A 17,998-nucleotide genomic window follows, 5' to 3' on the forward strand; every position below is an offset into this window, starting at 1 on the left:
ATTAACACGTGCATTGTGGACATAATCAAAACAATTATTGGTCATCAATGCTAAACATGACTTTTAATGTATTTTTCAAGACTTTCTAAATCTTATTTCAAGCATTGTGAGTTGTCTAAATAACTTTCCATACTTCCCAGTCCTGCTCGGAGCCCCGTCTGTCCTCAGCTACACTGAATACCAGGAATGTCCACTGTCTTGGTTTGAAACTAGGTCAGATTTGCGACTGTGATACCTGAGTAGACGTAGGGATCTTAGAGATGAGTGTCGGTGAACATGGTTTGCTCCTGGTTTTTTAAAGACCCTAAGGCCTTGATGGCGTCCACAAACTCGTCTTCCTCCCCATACTGAAAGAGAACACATGGGATTACAATTAGCTCTGTGGTTTAAAAAGCCTACAACATTAAAGGTACATTAAAGGTCTTTTGGTATCTTTTCACAGTCTTTGACTCTACTCGACTGCCAGCTTCCCGACAATGATTTCTCAGAACCTAAATTAATTATTCACCTTAGAGTAAGTGCACCTGGTATCCCTGATAACGCTGTTACTATTAAACAAAGTCTGTCAGGACTGTAATTTCAACAAATAACATAATTTAACACAAACGTATTTCCAGCCTCACCAGTCCAGAATCATGTCCCATTGGGTTGTCCCAGCTTCCTTCCTCCATCATTAGTGACTTCCTGTCAATCAGCTGGCTGACGCTGCGGTGCAGGGAATGCTGGGAGTAGGCCTGGCTGAGGTCCGTTTGGCTCGGGACCCGAAGGACAGACATGGGGTTGAACCGCGAGCTGCTACCGACGATCTTTGTGTCCGTCAGACCCTGAAAAATAGATTTATTTTCAGTCAGATGGTGATTTAAAAGAACATATTACAAATAATATACTTCATATTACTGCAAACCATTTTCTCATGCATGCTGTAGTTTTGAATTAGATTAAGAGAAAAAAAACACTATCATGTTAATTGTGATAGATTTCACTGCCTTAGTACTAACCTGACTGCAAAAATGCTTTTCATATTTTACTAAAATAAATGGAAACCAAGCAAGGAAAAAACTGCAACGTACAATGAAGTAGTATTGTAGTAATGTAAATTATACATAATCTTATCTTGGTGTGTGGGATAAAACATGCAAATGCATTGTTCCTTTAACTGCAATTCTTCTTTCTATAACTTAAAAGAAGTCAGAAACAAAACAAGTTAAATGCTTCATCCAATAAATATGTTGTTTCAAAGCTCAAATGCAGCATTTGTGTGTTCTGGATATTATTGTTATACATCAACTAAATCAAGAAGGAAGTGAGGTAAATACATTCCTCCCAACTGGAAAATATCTATTCACATTTATTAAAATGTGTATCAGCTGTCATTGTCATACCATCAACAATCAACAGGGGGCAGTACCCAGCAAGGATTGGCCCATTGAAACACACAGGAGAGGGACTGAGTTCAAGATTCACATAAACACAGCAGACACACATAAAACAATTTTTTCTTGAGCCATGAAAAAGTAGATTAAGATAAAGTACAACACAATTTAAACTAGTATAAATTCTGGCTTCATGTTTCCTGCTGTAAACTTTGCATAAATCAGATAATATTATTTTGTGCACATACAAAACCAACAGACTGTACAACAGATATTGACTTTATGATAATTCATCTCATTACACACACATAAAGCATGCATTCACAAACAAAACAGACATGCGTAGAAAAGCACCCACACGAGTTCACAATGCCGTACCTCAGTGTACACAGTGAAGCTTTTAAGTATAACGTTGCTGATCTCAACACAGTCTGCTACAGTCTCAAACTGCAGGGGACAATAAAATAAACATTTAGGGGTTTGACACTAAATATAGAAAACAGTCTTACTGTGGGGCGGTCGGGGAGCAGCACAGAGCTGGAGTGATGTTTAGAGCACAATTCAGGGCAGGGCCGCTGTGAGAGAGAGAGAGAGAGAGAGAGAGAGATAAAGAGAGAGAGACCAAGAGAGGGGGGGAGACAGAGAGAGAGAGAGAGAGAGAGAGAGAGAGAGAGAGAGAGAGAGAGAGAGACCAAGAGAGGGGGGGAGACAGAGAGAGAGAGAGAAAGAGAGAGACGGAGAAGACATATAAAATAGAAAATGAAAGATGTAACAGAGCAAACATTATTTGGAGAAATTAGACCGAGGCGTAGTAAGACTGGAATGGAAGGGGGTAAAAGTAAAATGTTAGAAGGTAAATGAATAAAGCAATTAATCAACCAGTGGATACAGGTGGATAATTTAGTTTGAGTAGCAGTGTTATTGGTAGTTATTGGTAATAAGTGATCTAGGAGATATACAGGGACGATGTCTCGACTTGGACCAAACTTCAATATATTAGATAAAATGTTCTCATTTCTAAAATGCTTTTTTTCATCGGCATGATAAAAACAGCTGTATAAACCTATTTCAGTTTGATTTATGTAAAAACATCAAACAAATGAAAACTTGTGAAAAATGTAACAAGGGCATACAAGCGTGTAAAAATACTGTTAAAACTGAACCAGTCACTCACTGGTATCACAGACCCTCATTTCTATTCAAAGAACAGCTTTCCAGTAACAGTTGTTGTTGTTGCAGCCCCCTCTGGTGGAGCAACAATTAAAACACAGCTGCTCTTGCAAATTATTTAAAAAACGTGTACAATCTGCCTAAAATTTTATTAAGTTACCTAGTGAGTTTAAGAAATCAAACAAAATGCTTCTGAAACAGTCTTGTTTCCGCCTCTTTTTATCTCTCCTAACTTTTCTTATGCTTTGACCTCTTCGTAAACCCGACTACCTTTCTCTGTCTCTCTTACTATAATCTGTTCTTTCAACCCTCTTGTTCTTTTCCTTCTATGAGTGCCTTGCTTCTCTGCTCCTCTCACCATGTACGTCTCTCCCCCGGCCTTCCTGGTCTTCTGAAGCATGACCAGCGGGGGGCGCTCTCTGGCTGATGGATTCTTCCTCAGGGCTCTAAAGAGGAGAAAAATCATCCACACCCTTTTGTTCTTGTTCTACTTTGGAATAATCAATTTCTACAGAGAGTGTGTTGCGCTTTGTAAAGACAAGTTATGCTTAGTTTTATGTCTTTGTGCAGTTAAATATGAGAGCACCTGAGGGCAAGAAATGATATTCTATTGGATTTATGTGTATCTTTGACACGCTGCATATAACATTAGAATACCTCTGTAGCACAAGGCCTAACAGCAGGGCCAGCAGAAATAGACCCAGCAGGGCTAACAACAAGATGAACCACAGCTCAGAGTAAACCGGCGTGGCCGACATGCTGATGCCCTCTTTACCGATGTCTTCAGGCTCAGGAGGACCTGCAGAGAAAGATTAATAAGTTATGAGTTTTACTACATGATTCATTCCATGTATTGTTCAATTACCTTACTCTGCCTATGTATTATACTGTAATGTTGTATGATTTGACAACTTTTAAACAAAAAACACAATGCCAATAAAGTTTCACTGAATTGAAATGAGGAAGAGGATGTGAGAGACAGATAAAAACAGATTCCTGAGTCGCTGAGGAATATTCAGATTCAGGTCTGACTTTACAAGAGATATGATTCCAGAAATGTGTGTGTGTGCGTGTGTGTGTGTGTGTGTGTGTGTGTGTGCGTTACCTAGGCCTGTTGCAGGGCTATATCTGATGGTGGGAGTACTGGCACTGCCACTGTTTGTGGTACAAGTCACTTGAAATGAAAGAGCTAGGGGAAGAGCGAGAGAGAGAAAACAAGTGGGTATCAACATATGTTACCACCTGGTTTATAAGTGGAGATGTACGTATATATATATATATATATATATATATATATATATATATATATATATATATATATATATATATGTATGTGTGTTCTCACTTTTCTGTGAGGTGCGTGGAATATGGAGATAGCTGTAGAAACCAGTATAGACCCTCAGCTGGCTCTCTGTCACACTAAACTCCTTCAGGTACCCGTTGAGGGAGAAGGACCCCGTCCAGTCCAGCCAAATAACTGTCAGGTTGCTGTCCACCGGGAAAGGAGACACATACTGTGGGGCTGGAGGGAGGTAGAGAGGGGACACGAGACACTTTGGTTGTATGTTCATGTGTCTTAAGACTGCTTCGCTGGGAGAGTTGAGGTATCAGACACATTTGTTACCTTCACTGAGTGTTGTAACAGCAGTCCAGTTGGAGGCTGTGCTGCCCATGTTGTTGAAGCAGGCAGCTCTCAGCTGATAGGTGGAGTATGGCTGGAGACCTGCACACATTAGTTCAGTTGTTTATTCAAAATACACAACACAACTCAGACAGACAACAACACTATGAAAGTACCTCTTGCAGTCCTTATAATTAGCGGTTGTCCTCCTTTGATAAAGGGTCGCAGTCTATTTCAGTTCAGCTCAATTTTTCTTACTGACATCTATCATCTGCCTCCGAGTCACGGTGCTTGCTTAAGTCTTTATTGACCTCCAAGTTTTGTATTATCAAAGGGCCACTCGCTACTGGGAGTTCTGAATTTAACTGCTTTTACACATAACACAATATATATTATTGTGGTCATTGTTCCTCTTTGTTATTCCAGTTTTGTTCCTGATGCAAATACAACTTTTACTGTAAACTGTGCCAGGACAACTTAGTGATAAGTATTTAAAAAAACATCTTGATTTGACATAACCATAGAGTGACCTGTCACATTGTAGCTCCTCCTTTTGCCAAAGAAACTGATTTCTATTGGCCCTTCAATGCAAGGGAGGGGCACAGGCTGGGGAGGCTGCGGGCAAGGTGATCTGAGATGTAGTTCACAGCTGGAAACAGAGACAAAGAAAGAAAGAGAGTAAGTGAGCGAGAGTGAAATTATGGTCTGTGTATCTGCTCATGCCTTCTGTCTCACTCATTAATGAAATCTAAGTGCAAACTGTTTTTTTTACTTCAGTACGTTGAACATACACTGAACAATGTGCACGCTATATGTTTTCTACCGACCTCTCAATTACTCCATTAGGTGCCAGAGGCTCGTCCCATTCCAGCTGAACAGAGCGGGAGGTCAGGGTGACGGGGCGAGGCGGGGGCTGCTGGGCCGGGGGGGCAGCCAAGGTGTGGAGCTCACTCAGTGGACCTTGGCTGCAGCACTGTCAAATGTTCAAAACAGAGTGTTCAAAAATGTGTCGTATTTCTGAGTGAACAAGTACTTTGTCGTCTCAGAATTCATAGAAAGAGCATAAACACATTATGTAAACATTTAGTTCAGGGAGTTGTTTTGCAATTAAAAAAGTAACACTCGTACCCCTGTTTAAGGATTCTGAAGTAAAAATATCACAATAATCTAACGTGAAACAACTAATGCAATGTCACTGTAACAATCTCGAGTAATTTGGCCTGCCAAACAATACAATCTCCAGATTACTGATTGCATTCACACGGGTGATCATCTTTTCCTTATCAGGACTATTTCAAAGCAAAGCAATTTACTGTATCCCTATATCTGTCAAACCGGACTGAATCTGTGATCTCACTTTCATGACAAAGTGTGGCTGTTAGTACTCGTACATATTACTATTACCTGATAACAGGTGCAGGCCTCTACTCCTACCCAGTACCGAGTGTAAGAGCGCAAATCATGGAGTGTCTGCTGTCGGGATGTACCCTCTGAGAGCTACAGGAAGGGGAAAGTAAAAGGGTGAGATATGTTAATATTTTGGGTAGAGGAGGGAAAGAAAAGGGCTGGAGAGAAAATAAATCCAACTAAGGAACTCAAGTTATTAATAGGGGAATGTTAAATCTAGCATTATACTTCACCAGAGTGTGGTTGTTGTGGTTCACTGAGAACACTCTGTAAAGGCTAACAATCCCATTGGGTCGCGCTGGAGGATGGATGTTCACTAGTGCTGAGGTTGCTGACACACGCAGGAAAATAGGTGCGCCTACTCCCTCAGGTGGAGCAGGTCCTGTTCGCCCATCAGCCCACGGACTGGCAGAACGACCGGCCGAATTCACTGCCCACAGCTGTCGGACAAAACCACATGTAAGTTAATAATATGACGACATTCAATTCACATATATAATTGATGGTCAATCATAGAGTGGCATCTGAGACAAAGAGAGTCAGACAACTTCTTTCACCAGCCATTAGGATTTTAGGTGCCTTTTATTAACTCTTAAAGATGAAAGCATGAACGCTTCTCTTAATTATCTGGTATCCACCAAACCACCAAAAAGATATAAGTCAATTCATTGGACCATCCATCAAAACTACCATCAGCGGTGAAAGCAAAACCTTTTCAACATGCAACCCAACACCAACATATCTGCATGACAATTACTTTTCACCTTCATCAAGGAGTTATTCTCACACACACACACACAGACACACACACACACACACACACACACACACACACACACACACACACACACACACACACACACACACACACACACACACACACACACACACACACACACACACACACACACACACACACACACACACACACACTAATCTTATTTGTGTGCTTGTGTTGGGTATAATTAGAGGGTGTACACAGCACAGGGTCAGGCAGGGTGGAGATTTGCATGTGTAAGTCATCTGTAGCCTGTCAGAAGTAGTGCAGAAGGCAGATGGATGGGTCTGAGCTTTACTGGTGAAAGTGTGTCTGTGTGTGTGCGTGTGTGTGTGTGTGATGTGTTGTTTGAAGCTGTGATGACGAGTTTTGTGCGTGTATGCTTGTGCATGCAAGTGTGTTAAGAGTTGAATTAACCTCAATAATAGTCAATTAGGCCGTGATCAATCAGGCTGATTGATCTAAGTGACAGCACAGATGGACTGAGATGGGAGAGGGGAAGGAAGAATGGAAGATGGAGAGACTGGGAATGAGGAGGAGGGCAGGAGGAAAGGTGGACAAAGCACAAAGAGAGGAAACAGGAGAGAAGCTGTCTTTTAATTTTGTGGCTCCAAACGGACCTGCTTAGATATAGTTGGAGATGAGATTCTTTTTTTCCTAGTAGGCATCATTGTGTGCATGCAAATGCATCCAGATATGAAAGCGGCAACTTTTACAGTCACTTATTAAAATAACGTCACACAAACACAAAATGTTAGTGTCTGATCCAATAAACTCAAAAAGGGACAGACACATCTGCCCTTGAACGTGTTTTAGGGGTAATGTGTATTATTTCTTTGTGACTTAACTAGTTTCCTAGCTGGACTCGCCCACTGGCCCATCAAACTGTCTGCTGCTTTTAAAGGGGATGAGAGGATCTGATGTGATTGGTCATCGTTGTAGCGCACACCAACTACATCAGCTTAAACTGACCATTTCTTGCTTCCCTGTTCCATCCTCTTCTCACTTGTGGCAAATATTTCTGCTGCACCTTGTTTGTGTTTCAACCTAAAATCTGAATGATTACCCACTGGTGTATTAATGGTGCATTCAGACTGACAGCAACCTTTGAGCAAAACACTGCAAGGGTCTGCATTGATGTAGGTTGTTGGCTCGAGGGTGCTTGTAGGAAGAATACAAAGTCCTGTTTGAAGGCTTACCAGCGATACACAGGGAAGACCCACTGCCTGAGGCAGGTTTTTAAAACTCCAAATTTAATTTATTACGGCTGAAATCATTGTCTCCTTCAACTGTGATAGCAAGGTTATTCCAATCTTACAAACACATGTTGCAAGCTGTTCTACCTGGTATTAATAATGAATGTATGTCACTTGCCAATGCAGTGTGTTGTAAGAGTTGAGGCCAAAGCTGATCCAGGATCAACATGGGGTACTGGGAAAGACAGATAAGTACACACACCATGTATGTCTTAAAGGTGCAGGAGAGCTCAGGAGGTTCAGGGAAAGGATTTGTCTCAGATTAACAAGCTTGGATAATAAACAAATTGAGACTACAACATGTTACAACATTTTCACACCACTAATGAAGTATAAGAATAAAAAAGAGATATAATGACAAATTAAAGAGGATGTCCTGAAGAAAAATAAAAAATAACTTTTTAGTACATCCAAAATCATGGATGTACTATACTTTGTTTTTACCTTCTGAGGAACACTTACCATTGGTTAAATCTGGCACATTTCATTGATTAAATCCTAAATCATAAAGATGTCAATTAATTGTTCCTGCTTAAGTAATGTAAATACTATTAGCATGATATAAATAGCACGTAGAGGGAGTACATCTGGCTCCTAAATAACATAGTTTTTATTTTGTCTGAATTTGTCTGTATGTTAGCATGTTATGTAATTATGCCAACAATGTCTTGTTTGTACCTTTAATTGTAACATGGTTAAATAGCCAGAGGGGAAAAGTTTGATATTACATCTGTAGTTTCAACTCAGGTACTGCAGCTTGACTTGTTGCTTAAAAGAGTTTCAATTAAATTTGCTCCTGCCATCACATGACATTATAACTGCAGCAATGACATATTTTTACCCAGCAACGACCATGTTCTTCCCCTAGCAGCAACACAGTTAAAGCCTCAACGTGACGCAACGCTTTTGAGCTTGATTAAAAAGTTTGTGCCACATAGACAGAATGGAGAGAAAAAGTTCAAAACTAAAGTCAGTCCAGATCACCTTGCCCTTGATCCAGTGCTAAAAGGTAGAACTCATCTCTTCATCCTTATATCATCTATAGACTTTTTACTGCTTTCTCTCGTCTCTTGTCCTCTCTCCTCCTATTGGGCCGTGGTTTGGCTTATTAGACACAAAATAAAAATATACCCCGTTAGCTGCCATGGCAGCAAATGTGCCGCCATGGCAACAAACGACTTCAGGAAGCTACCAGCGAGTATTTGAGCATTTTTATTGGACGGTTGGACTGCAGACTCAATTCGAGCGCTCTGATAGGCCAACGGAGCTACTTGGCGGGTGCATCTACTTGGGGTGAAGGGGCTAAGTTGTGTGAAAGTGGGCAGTAATTAAAACCAAGCATAAAGCTGTCAATAGGAGCTTATGACCCAGTGTAATTAGCCTAATATGATTTCTCTCTCTGCACTGTGGTGTGCTAAACTGAACTGACTTATCGTCCTTGTGTACGCCTCAAACACAGAGAGAAGGGATGAGAGCCAGATAGGTACATAGACAGATTAACAGCTAAATAAAAAATAAAGCCAGGCAGATAGATAGAAAGCCAGACAAGTGGGTAGATAAAAGGATTGATAAAAGATTGGTAAAAGACAAGCAGACACAGAGACAATATAGATTACTGTTAAGAGATTGTTAAGATTGAGGGAAATGACATATCCAAAAATGTATAGAGTGTCTTTGCTTCTCTGTCTGTGACACTCACATCTCTTTACATGCACACACAAACAAACACACAGTGTACTAATGTGTGCATGGAAATCACACACATACCACCACCTTGACCACGTACCGCACTGACACATCCTCAGGGGACGTGTAGCGGTCACTATTAAAAGGTCTTTCCAATACAAGCTCTGTTACCAAGGGGGCTAACAGTTAATTCGATTGGCTGGCTGGTAATCAGGAAGTGGGGTGCTCTGAGGGCCCAGTGATTAATGGCTCTGTTGCCCGCCCGTCATCTCCCAAAGCTCCTCCCTCCCTCCCTACCTCCCTCCCTCATCCTGTCATAAATTAGGACCTCGTAAATAAAGACGGCACCACAATCAGGCAAACTCAATCAATTACACAGGTTCTCTGGCCTCAGCTCGTACGTCTGACAGGCAGGAATGCTAATGTTATTGTTGCTTCCAAAGGGCTAGCCTGTCAATTAGCGTACTGCACAACAGCATGAATATGGACCCCGCCATTTAACACCTGTCGGATTACCTGGCTGTGTGTAGATGTCTGTGTGTGCTGGCGTGTATGGATGGACTGCATCAGTTGAGGTGTGTGTGCATGACTTTTGGAAAACATTGTGAAAGTAGGCCACACCCTTTGATGATGATGACATCAGATCTAGATTCCAAATGAGTTTCACAGATCACAATAAACTCTGTTTCTACATTCACTGCAGAGAACAAGAAGTTTTACCAAATCTGTATATCCAGAATCCATTTGGACAAGTTGCCCTTCAGGTTTAGGATTCAATCCTATTTTCTTGATGAAATACATCTATTCTATTTTTTTTTTCAAGATAAATAATGTCTGTAAAATGTTGATTTATCCTTTTTAATACAAATAAGAAAAACCTCAAGGTTGCATCATAAAACACAGGTCAAGTTTGTGTTTTTAGTGACTATTGAAGGATTGGTTTCCATTTCCTCACAGATCTGAATACATATTAGTCCGGTGAGTTGAAGTTTACCAGGACTAACCTGTTAACATCAAAACAAAACAACATACACACACAAACACATTTAAATGCACAAAGCATTGTACCTGGTACTGGTATTCAGTATACGGCTTGAGTGCTTCATCTTTGCAAGTAGTAGAGATATTCTTGTAAACAAGTGTTGCTGCATCACGTCTGTGGACATCAGTGGTATGGTCCAGTCTGCGGTACACCTCGTAATGGAGGACTCTACCATTTGGCTCAGCTGGAGGGGACCAGGTGAGCAGAAAGGTTGTCTGTAGGCCAGTGTGCACGTCGGGCTGAAGGTCCAACAGTGGCGCTGTTTGCCCAGCAGGGGGAGCTTCCAGAGTGAGTATCAATGCCCAGTCACTGGAGGAGCAGCCCAGTGCAGTGCATGCCTCCACCCTCACTTCATACCTACAGTACGCACACATATTAGCACACTTTTAAATGCAATAATTAGTGAGGTTTGTGTATTATGTAAGATACCATTGTGGGGAAACAACACATGTAACTTAGATACTTAAATACATTTTTGATCGTGATACTGGACACGACCCAAATCCGGAAAACATCTACTGAGAATCAGCTAAATATATGACAAATCTGTGTATTTTAAGATGATGATATAACCTGCTGTCTCTTGAAAAACCACAGATTTTGTCAACAGCATTTAAATTAGGGGCTATATGTACAAAACAAGCATTATGAAGAATCTGCATATTGCATCTATTTCTTGAGTCAGATGTATTTATAAATGTATTTGGCTGGACAGTAAGAGTTTTTGACAACACTTCCAGAAAGTCCACCATGTTTTTCCCAGTTTCAAACTATGAAAGACACAATTACAGTCCAGCTAATAGAGCAGTGGTCCAATTAAAAATCACGTAATTAACAGCATGTTTGATATTATGTCTGTCTCCACCATATGTCCATTGAGCCTTATCAGACTACCACAAGGCAACCGACATCACAAGGTAACTCATTTGGAAGATGAGGGAGAGATAGGAGAAGGTGATGAAGATTAGTTGAATGGATAGAAGGTCATCAGAGAAAGGGGAGGCGATCTTTAGACAATAAGGCTGATGAGCTTGTATTATCTTATCACCACATACACACACTCATACATAAACAGCCACACCTACAGGCACACATGTACACACAGGAATAGACACACACAACTGCACATGCATATGCACCCTCGCACACATAGACATAGAAATAGAAAAATATAGTCTTTTGTTTATACTTTCTTTTAAACGTGTTTGATGCATGATTACCACAGATTTAATTTTCTTTTTTTTGACCATCTGTCTCCATTTCTTGCTTTGAACCACCACAGTATTAGAGATGTCATTGTTATAGCTCTTTGAGAGGTTGTTTTTCACCAAATTAAGATATTGGCATCTTGATATTTATTTAATATGGTTCAGAAATACAGCATTTGACTTGTAGTTGTAACTTATTGGGGCAAAATAGCAGAATACAAACTGCACAGTGATGTTGTGCATTTTTTAATCCTTGCAAGATAACATTTTTTCATGTGGAAGTAAAATATACAATCCAGTACAAAAAATATTTTTTGAGGTAGATCATTTGCTCCAGTAATGAACGAGTCAGTCTTCTGGAATTCGGAAAATATATAATACTAGGCTGATTTTACCCTATATATCTATTCCCTTTCAGTTTATAGAAGTTCACTAAAAGTTCAATCATTTTAAAATATATGTTACATCTAGAACTGGAACTAACAATTATTTTCATTGTCAATTAATCTGTTGATTATTTTCTTAATTAATCAATAGTTGTTTGGTCTATAAATCTAATCCAAAGAAATTGTGAAAAAAGTCCACAACTCAAAATTACTTTCAAAGAGGGTTAAAGAAACCAGAAATTCTCTGGAAGCTGGAATCAAAGAATTATTTTAATTTTGAAAAATAAATACTCAAATGAATTTATTGATGACCAAAATAGTTGAAAATGTATTTAATATTTCACCAGCTGTTTTGAAACATGCATTAATTGATTTTTTAAAAGAAAATGAGGGTTATTAATTGATTAAAATAAGAACGAGGTGAACCTACCTCTGGTATTAATCAGTGTCTGGAGTGTTTTTTTTGTGACCAAGAGATGGCACTCTGTTCCCTTAATATGTGGTATTCCGTGTTCAGTTTTTTTACTGAAAAAAAAACTACCTATTTATGCATGCACCATTCATTTCATCCATAAACTGATGCATAACAAAGTTAACTGTGGTGGAGATCTGCTTAGACTGACCTGTGGTAAGGAGCCAGCCCATGCAGAGTGGTGTGTCGGTCAGAGAAGTCACCGTCCTCTGGAGTGAACACAGTGCTGGTGATTCTGAGTTGGACCGGATCTCTTTGATACACAGTGTAACTCACAATGTCTCCATTAGGACGGGCTGGAGGACTCCAATCTACTCTCAACTGGAAACACAAACAGCATACAAACTTTCAAACAACCACTTAGAGACAGTAGCAAGATACACCTTTATGATGTCATGATTCAGCTGTTATTTATTAGGACTGAATAGATGGATGACTCACCTGGTTTGGTCCAAGAGGCGTCAATGTGGGAAGACCAACACCAGAAGGAGCTGATGAGTGAGTCTTGGCTGTGGCTGCTTTGCTGCTCACTGCCCCTTTACTGTTGTTGGCCCTTATAACGTAGCTGTATTCTACACTTGGCAACAGTGTGAAGTCGTGGTAATGGGTCTCAGTGCCGACAAAGATAACTTCACCATCTCTGCGGAGTTCATAACCTGTGATGATGCCGTTAGGGTGCTCCGGTGGTCTCCAGCTCACCTCCACTGACTCTGGGCCAGTTACCTTTAAGGGAAAGGTCGAAGGTCACATCAAACAGAGCTACAAGTAACATTACACATTCAAATAATAACAATGATAATAATAATAATAATACAAATTATTCTACTTGATTATTGAATATACAGTGTTGATGAAGTTTTGGCTAAATTCTAATTAAAATGTCCACCTGGTTACAAATGTTTCACTGGAAGTCTAAGATAAACAAACACACCTTAAGAGTCGGGGCAGGCAGGACAGTGGGAGGAGCCTCCTGAGTCACTATGGACATTGAGGCGCTGGCGGTGCACCCACCATTGGTACAAGCCAAAAGGACCAGATGATATGACGTGTGTGGCCGCAGATCTGACAACACTCTATTTAATTCTCTCCCATGATAAGTGTCTTTGTTGTTCAATTTCAGCACATATTCAGTCACCTCTCCATTCTGGGTCAGTGGTTTACTCCAGGAAATGTTTATACTATTGGATGTGACACTCTCCGCTGTGGGAGCTTCTACTGTGGCAGGTGGAGCCTCTAGAGTTGTGATGTTTGTATAAGGGCTGGTGATGCAACCCTCAGACGTGCAGGCTATAATTGAGTAGCTGCAGAAAAGAATAGACGAGAATGAAAGTCTAATCATCTCTATCAAAACATATAAATTAGCTTGAGGTTATTTGGAATCCCCCACAATTCACGTTAGTTACTTTGAGAAAACACAGCGGTATGAGTAAAGGCAAGCAATACCTATATGTTGAAAATGGCAGGAGGTCCTCGTCGGTGTAGCTGAGGACAGTGGGGTCGAAACTAAATGAGAAACTGACATTGCTCCTCTGAATCCTGTAGGACTGAAGGATCCCGTTGGGCTCCAAAGGAGGGGTCCAGGACACCAACACCTCACTGGGTTGGCCTTGGAGGTGACTCACTTTTGGCGGAGCTAGACCACGAGGAGGGGCTTGTCTGGTTGTCACAGTTACCCAGAGGCTGCGGGTGTGCCCAGTGGGGTTGTGAGTCCGGACACTGAATTGGTACTGTGTCCAGGGACGCAGACCAGCCACTGTATACGAAACGGAGTCAGCATGCTGTGGGGATGATTCTCTGAACAGCACCTGTTGTGGACAATGAAGGTTGATGAGTAGTACAATGGGGACACAATTTGTTATCTGATGACTCCCATTGACATGGATAGAAGTGGCACCTTGATATTCAATCAGGATAATGAAGAATGGTCAAACTGACCATGAACTTTAAAGTCACTGCCTGTAACTTCAGAGATGTGTGTTTAGTTGCACTTACCTTTTCAATATCCTCTTCATTACTTCTTCCATTCCCCATTTCCTCCAAACTTCTCCCGAGTAAGTAATACTCTCCAATTGGCCCATTGGGCTGGGAGGGAGGGCCCCAGGTAAGTGCCACACGGTCTGGGCCAATGAAGAGAGGCCTGGGAGGGGGCTGAAAAGCAGGTGGAGCTGCTGCTGTAGTGACATGCTGGGATGGGGTGCGTGTGCAGCCGGCTAAGGTGCAAGCTTCAAGAATCAAAGAATACATGGTCCATGGCTCCAAACGACGAAACAGGAAGTTGCGCACTAGTCCACTGAATTCAAGGTTCCCCTCACTGTACAAGTTGTACATCTGGAAAGAAAGAAAGCAGGCAAGAGGAAAGAAAAGTATCCAGTGGGAGAGGAGAAGGCGTATTATAGGTGGGTTAACATAGGACATAGTTGGAAGAGGGGAGGAGCAAAGATGCCAAGCAGGTGAGAGGAAAGAAGAAAAAAAATGTCATACTGTAAGTATGTGGTAATGCTGGTGCAAGTATATTGCTGTGCACAGGGTGTCCATGTATGTGTGAATGAGTTGCTGAATTACTGGGTATATTATGTGTCTTGTAAATTGGTAATTTACGAGGGTATGTGTGTAAATGCAAAGTATTGGTATCTATCTGAGGATTCGACTACGTCCTTCTCCTCTGTGAGACGGATTTTATCTGAGGAGCCCCGTGTCACCTGCTCAATGCTGTGTTTACACTTTGGTATGGGTTTTGTTTTTTTGTAGTGTGTATTCAATGTACCGTGATTATTCCATTTGGAGCACTTGGCTGATCCCAGATAAGCAGCAATGCCCTGCCCTGCTCTCTCTGCTCCACTGTGAAGTTAGCCAGGCCAGCCGGAGAAGCCTCCAGGGTCCTAATGGCATTCCATGGACTGGACACACTACCTGAGGGTTGCAAAACATCTATGCTCAATGTTCAGTGGTTGGTGCTGATATGATTAACTCCTGATATTTTAAAAGAGTTACAGATCAAAATCAACCTACCTGCCTCGTTCACAGCTTCCACTTGCAGACTGTACTGTCTGTGAGGTTCCAGACCATAGACTGTTGCTTCTTGGACTGAACCCTGAGAGAAAAAGAGAGACACCGAGATATGATTGTAGGGAGTGGTTGTGAGGAGGAGGAGATAATGGAGAGAAAAGAGGGAAGACAATGGAATGATTGAGTAAGAGATAAACGGAGAATGGAAAAAGAGCGGAGATGGAAACAGCAAAGTGAGTAGCATGTCATAGCAAGAGAAGGGAGCGAGTTAGTTACACAAACAAATCCAGCATGAATAAAAAACAGTGCATTACTCATTAAATTGGGGAATGAAAATGAACACTGAAACAATGGTGAGCTAAGATGACATGACATGGGATTTGTGATATCAACATTTCAACATGCAGGCTCTTCCATGGTAAAGTAAGTAGACACCAGAGAAGTGAGAGAGAGAGTGAGAATGGCAGGCAGGCGGCCGTCCCTTGTGGGTGAATTCAAAGCTTCCAGATTGAGTGTTTATGTCACACATGCACCCTTTAATATCTCTCTCAGTCCTGTGTGTGCGCGCACACACACACACACACACACACACAGACACCCACACACCCACACACCCACACACACCCACACACACACACACACACAGAGTCTGCCAGTAGCTTTAGGCAGTGGGACCCAGCCCAACACCCTGGCAGACACAGGGCAGTGTGTATGCGTCTGTGATACAGTGGGAACACCATTTGCTAATTGATAAGAGACACACTGTTGTTTCAAAAGGCCCTGGCGTGCGATGACATGGTAGTCAGGGAGCAGTGGGCTCCAGGACTGCCGGTTTGTTTATGACTGTGAGCTTTAAAGTCACTATGAGAGTGATGTTTCCGTGTGTGTGTGAACATATTTGTATGATTGCACAACATAGGCTGTATTTTTTCACGTGTCGAGTCTACAGTAAAAAAAAGAAAAAGTGTCTGTTCAGGATTGTATGCTTTCAGTTAAGCAAGCATATGTAAAGAGATTAACTGGTAACCCACTTCAATGCAGCAGCAAGAGGATCAAAAAGCTCCAATTCAAGCTGAATCAAATGAAAACCCTGACAAATCACCGTAGCCTGGCACCAAGGATGAACTGTCTGAACAACAACCAGAATGCATGTATTCACTGTTTTCATGTCTGGGAGCCAACGTGTTTTTCATCCACAGTAAAATAGGATTAATAAACCCCTCGACACCTAGACGCGAGCTAAATCCTCCTGCAAATCACAGCACTTCTCAGTAGAGAGAGAGAGAGAGAGAGAGAGAGAGAGAGTGAAAGGGAGGGACACAAAGAGAGAGAGAGGGATGGAGAGAGATAAAAAGAGAAGGAGATGGTGAAAGTGAGAAATAAAAGCCAAAAGAAAAAAAGAGATCGGAATGACATGCAGTATACATATACGTATAAGTAAGGCGACATGGGACAGACAATTAGAAATGAGGGTTAAAAAAGAGAAAGAGGTGAGTACGTTAATAACTGATGAGGGAAATAAAAAAAAGGAGAGACAGGAGGAGGGGGGAGTGTGAGAAAGTCTACGACAGAGAGAGATTGAGTGAGCTGGTAAAATAAAAAAATAAAAAAAGATGGAAGAAAGCTAAAGTGGGAGAGAAAAAAAGATAGATGTGGCAAAAGGGAGAGACAGATTAAGTGAGCGAGAATGAGAGATCTCTCTACCTTAAAAGCCAGTGAAATATGTGAGGCATGTGGCCTATAAAGCGGTTAACATATGCACATTGTCAATAGCAGCATCTGGCGCTGGCAGCTTTTATAGGAGCATGGAGACTCTGCAACACGCCTCTAGATGGCAATACATTCAAACACTTTATCACTGAAACACACCACATTAAAAGGCCTCCTAACACTCATTCAACAGACACACACGCACATACACACACATACACGCACGTACACACACACGTACACACACACACACACACCCTCAACAATCAAGCGCTATGAAATTCACCAGCTCAGCCTGTTAAGAGCACACAAACACACACATACAGATCCGCAGACAGGCAGTAATCAAACGGTGCAACACTAAAACACACTCCTATTACATTAAATTAACAGCTTCTTTCATAACTATTTCTGTCTCATACATACACATGTGCAGAGACACACACACAAAACACTTTCACAGTATCCTATAACATACATACTAAGAAATATGTAGGCAAAAATGACATGAATAAAAGAGTTTAAGTAAATGTAAGATCCACTTATTCACTGCTGTGAAGGTAAACGGGACTCACAAAAAAGACCACCCAGTAGGAATATAATTCCCCAATCTTATATTTGTACGGTTTCTGTTATGTATTATACCAGATTTGTACTTTATACTATAGAGCAATTTACCTTGATGTGCGTAATTTTATTTTGTTGTTTCAGAATCAATTGTGGGACAAGAGCTTTTTTGCAATTTAGCAGGAGGTATTATTATTTCGCTGTAATATTATTTCTGCTGCAGCATAAGCAAAATGATAGCTGTAATGATTGATCAAGACTGTAGCAGCAAAAACTGCTTTTGATAAATGGTTGTGTTTCTTTTTTGAAAAAATGG

General features: G+C 41.2%; 1 protein-coding gene across 1 annotated transcript in view; it reads right to left on the reverse strand.

Moving 5' to 3' along the window:
• Window positions 1-254: 254 nt before the first annotated feature.
• The window catches only part of ush2a (Usher syndrome 2A (autosomal recessive, mild)), a 191,946-nt gene continuing 174,202 nt past the window's right edge, over window positions 255-17,998 (reverse strand). Inside the window, 20 exon segments of the mRNA XM_034527265.1 lie at window positions 255-347; window positions 624-824; window positions 1,883-1,950; window positions 2,862-2,989; window positions 3,201-3,331; window positions 3,644-3,732; window positions 3,889-4,065; window positions 4,168-4,266; window positions 4,695-4,813; window positions 4,992-5,137; window positions 5,569-5,661; window positions 5,805-6,011; window positions 10,360-10,690; window positions 12,551-12,720; window positions 12,841-13,122; window positions 13,331-13,700; window positions 13,843-14,204; window positions 14,392-14,727; window positions 15,164-15,309; window positions 15,409-15,490. Coding sequence (XP_034383156.1) covers window positions 255-347; window positions 624-824; window positions 1,883-1,950; window positions 2,862-2,989; window positions 3,201-3,331; window positions 3,644-3,732; window positions 3,889-4,065; window positions 4,168-4,266; window positions 4,695-4,813; window positions 4,992-5,137; window positions 5,569-5,661; window positions 5,805-6,011; window positions 10,360-10,690; window positions 12,551-12,720; window positions 12,841-13,122; window positions 13,331-13,700; window positions 13,843-14,204; window positions 14,392-14,727; window positions 15,164-15,309; window positions 15,409-15,490 — 3,630 coding nt within the window.

The sequence above is a fragment of the Cyclopterus lumpus genome, chromosome 3 (assembly GCF_009769545.1).
Source record: "Cyclopterus lumpus isolate fCycLum1 chromosome 3, fCycLum1.pri, whole genome shotgun sequence".
NCBI lineage: Eukaryota > Metazoa > Chordata > Actinopteri > Perciformes > Cyclopteridae > Cyclopterus > Cyclopterus lumpus.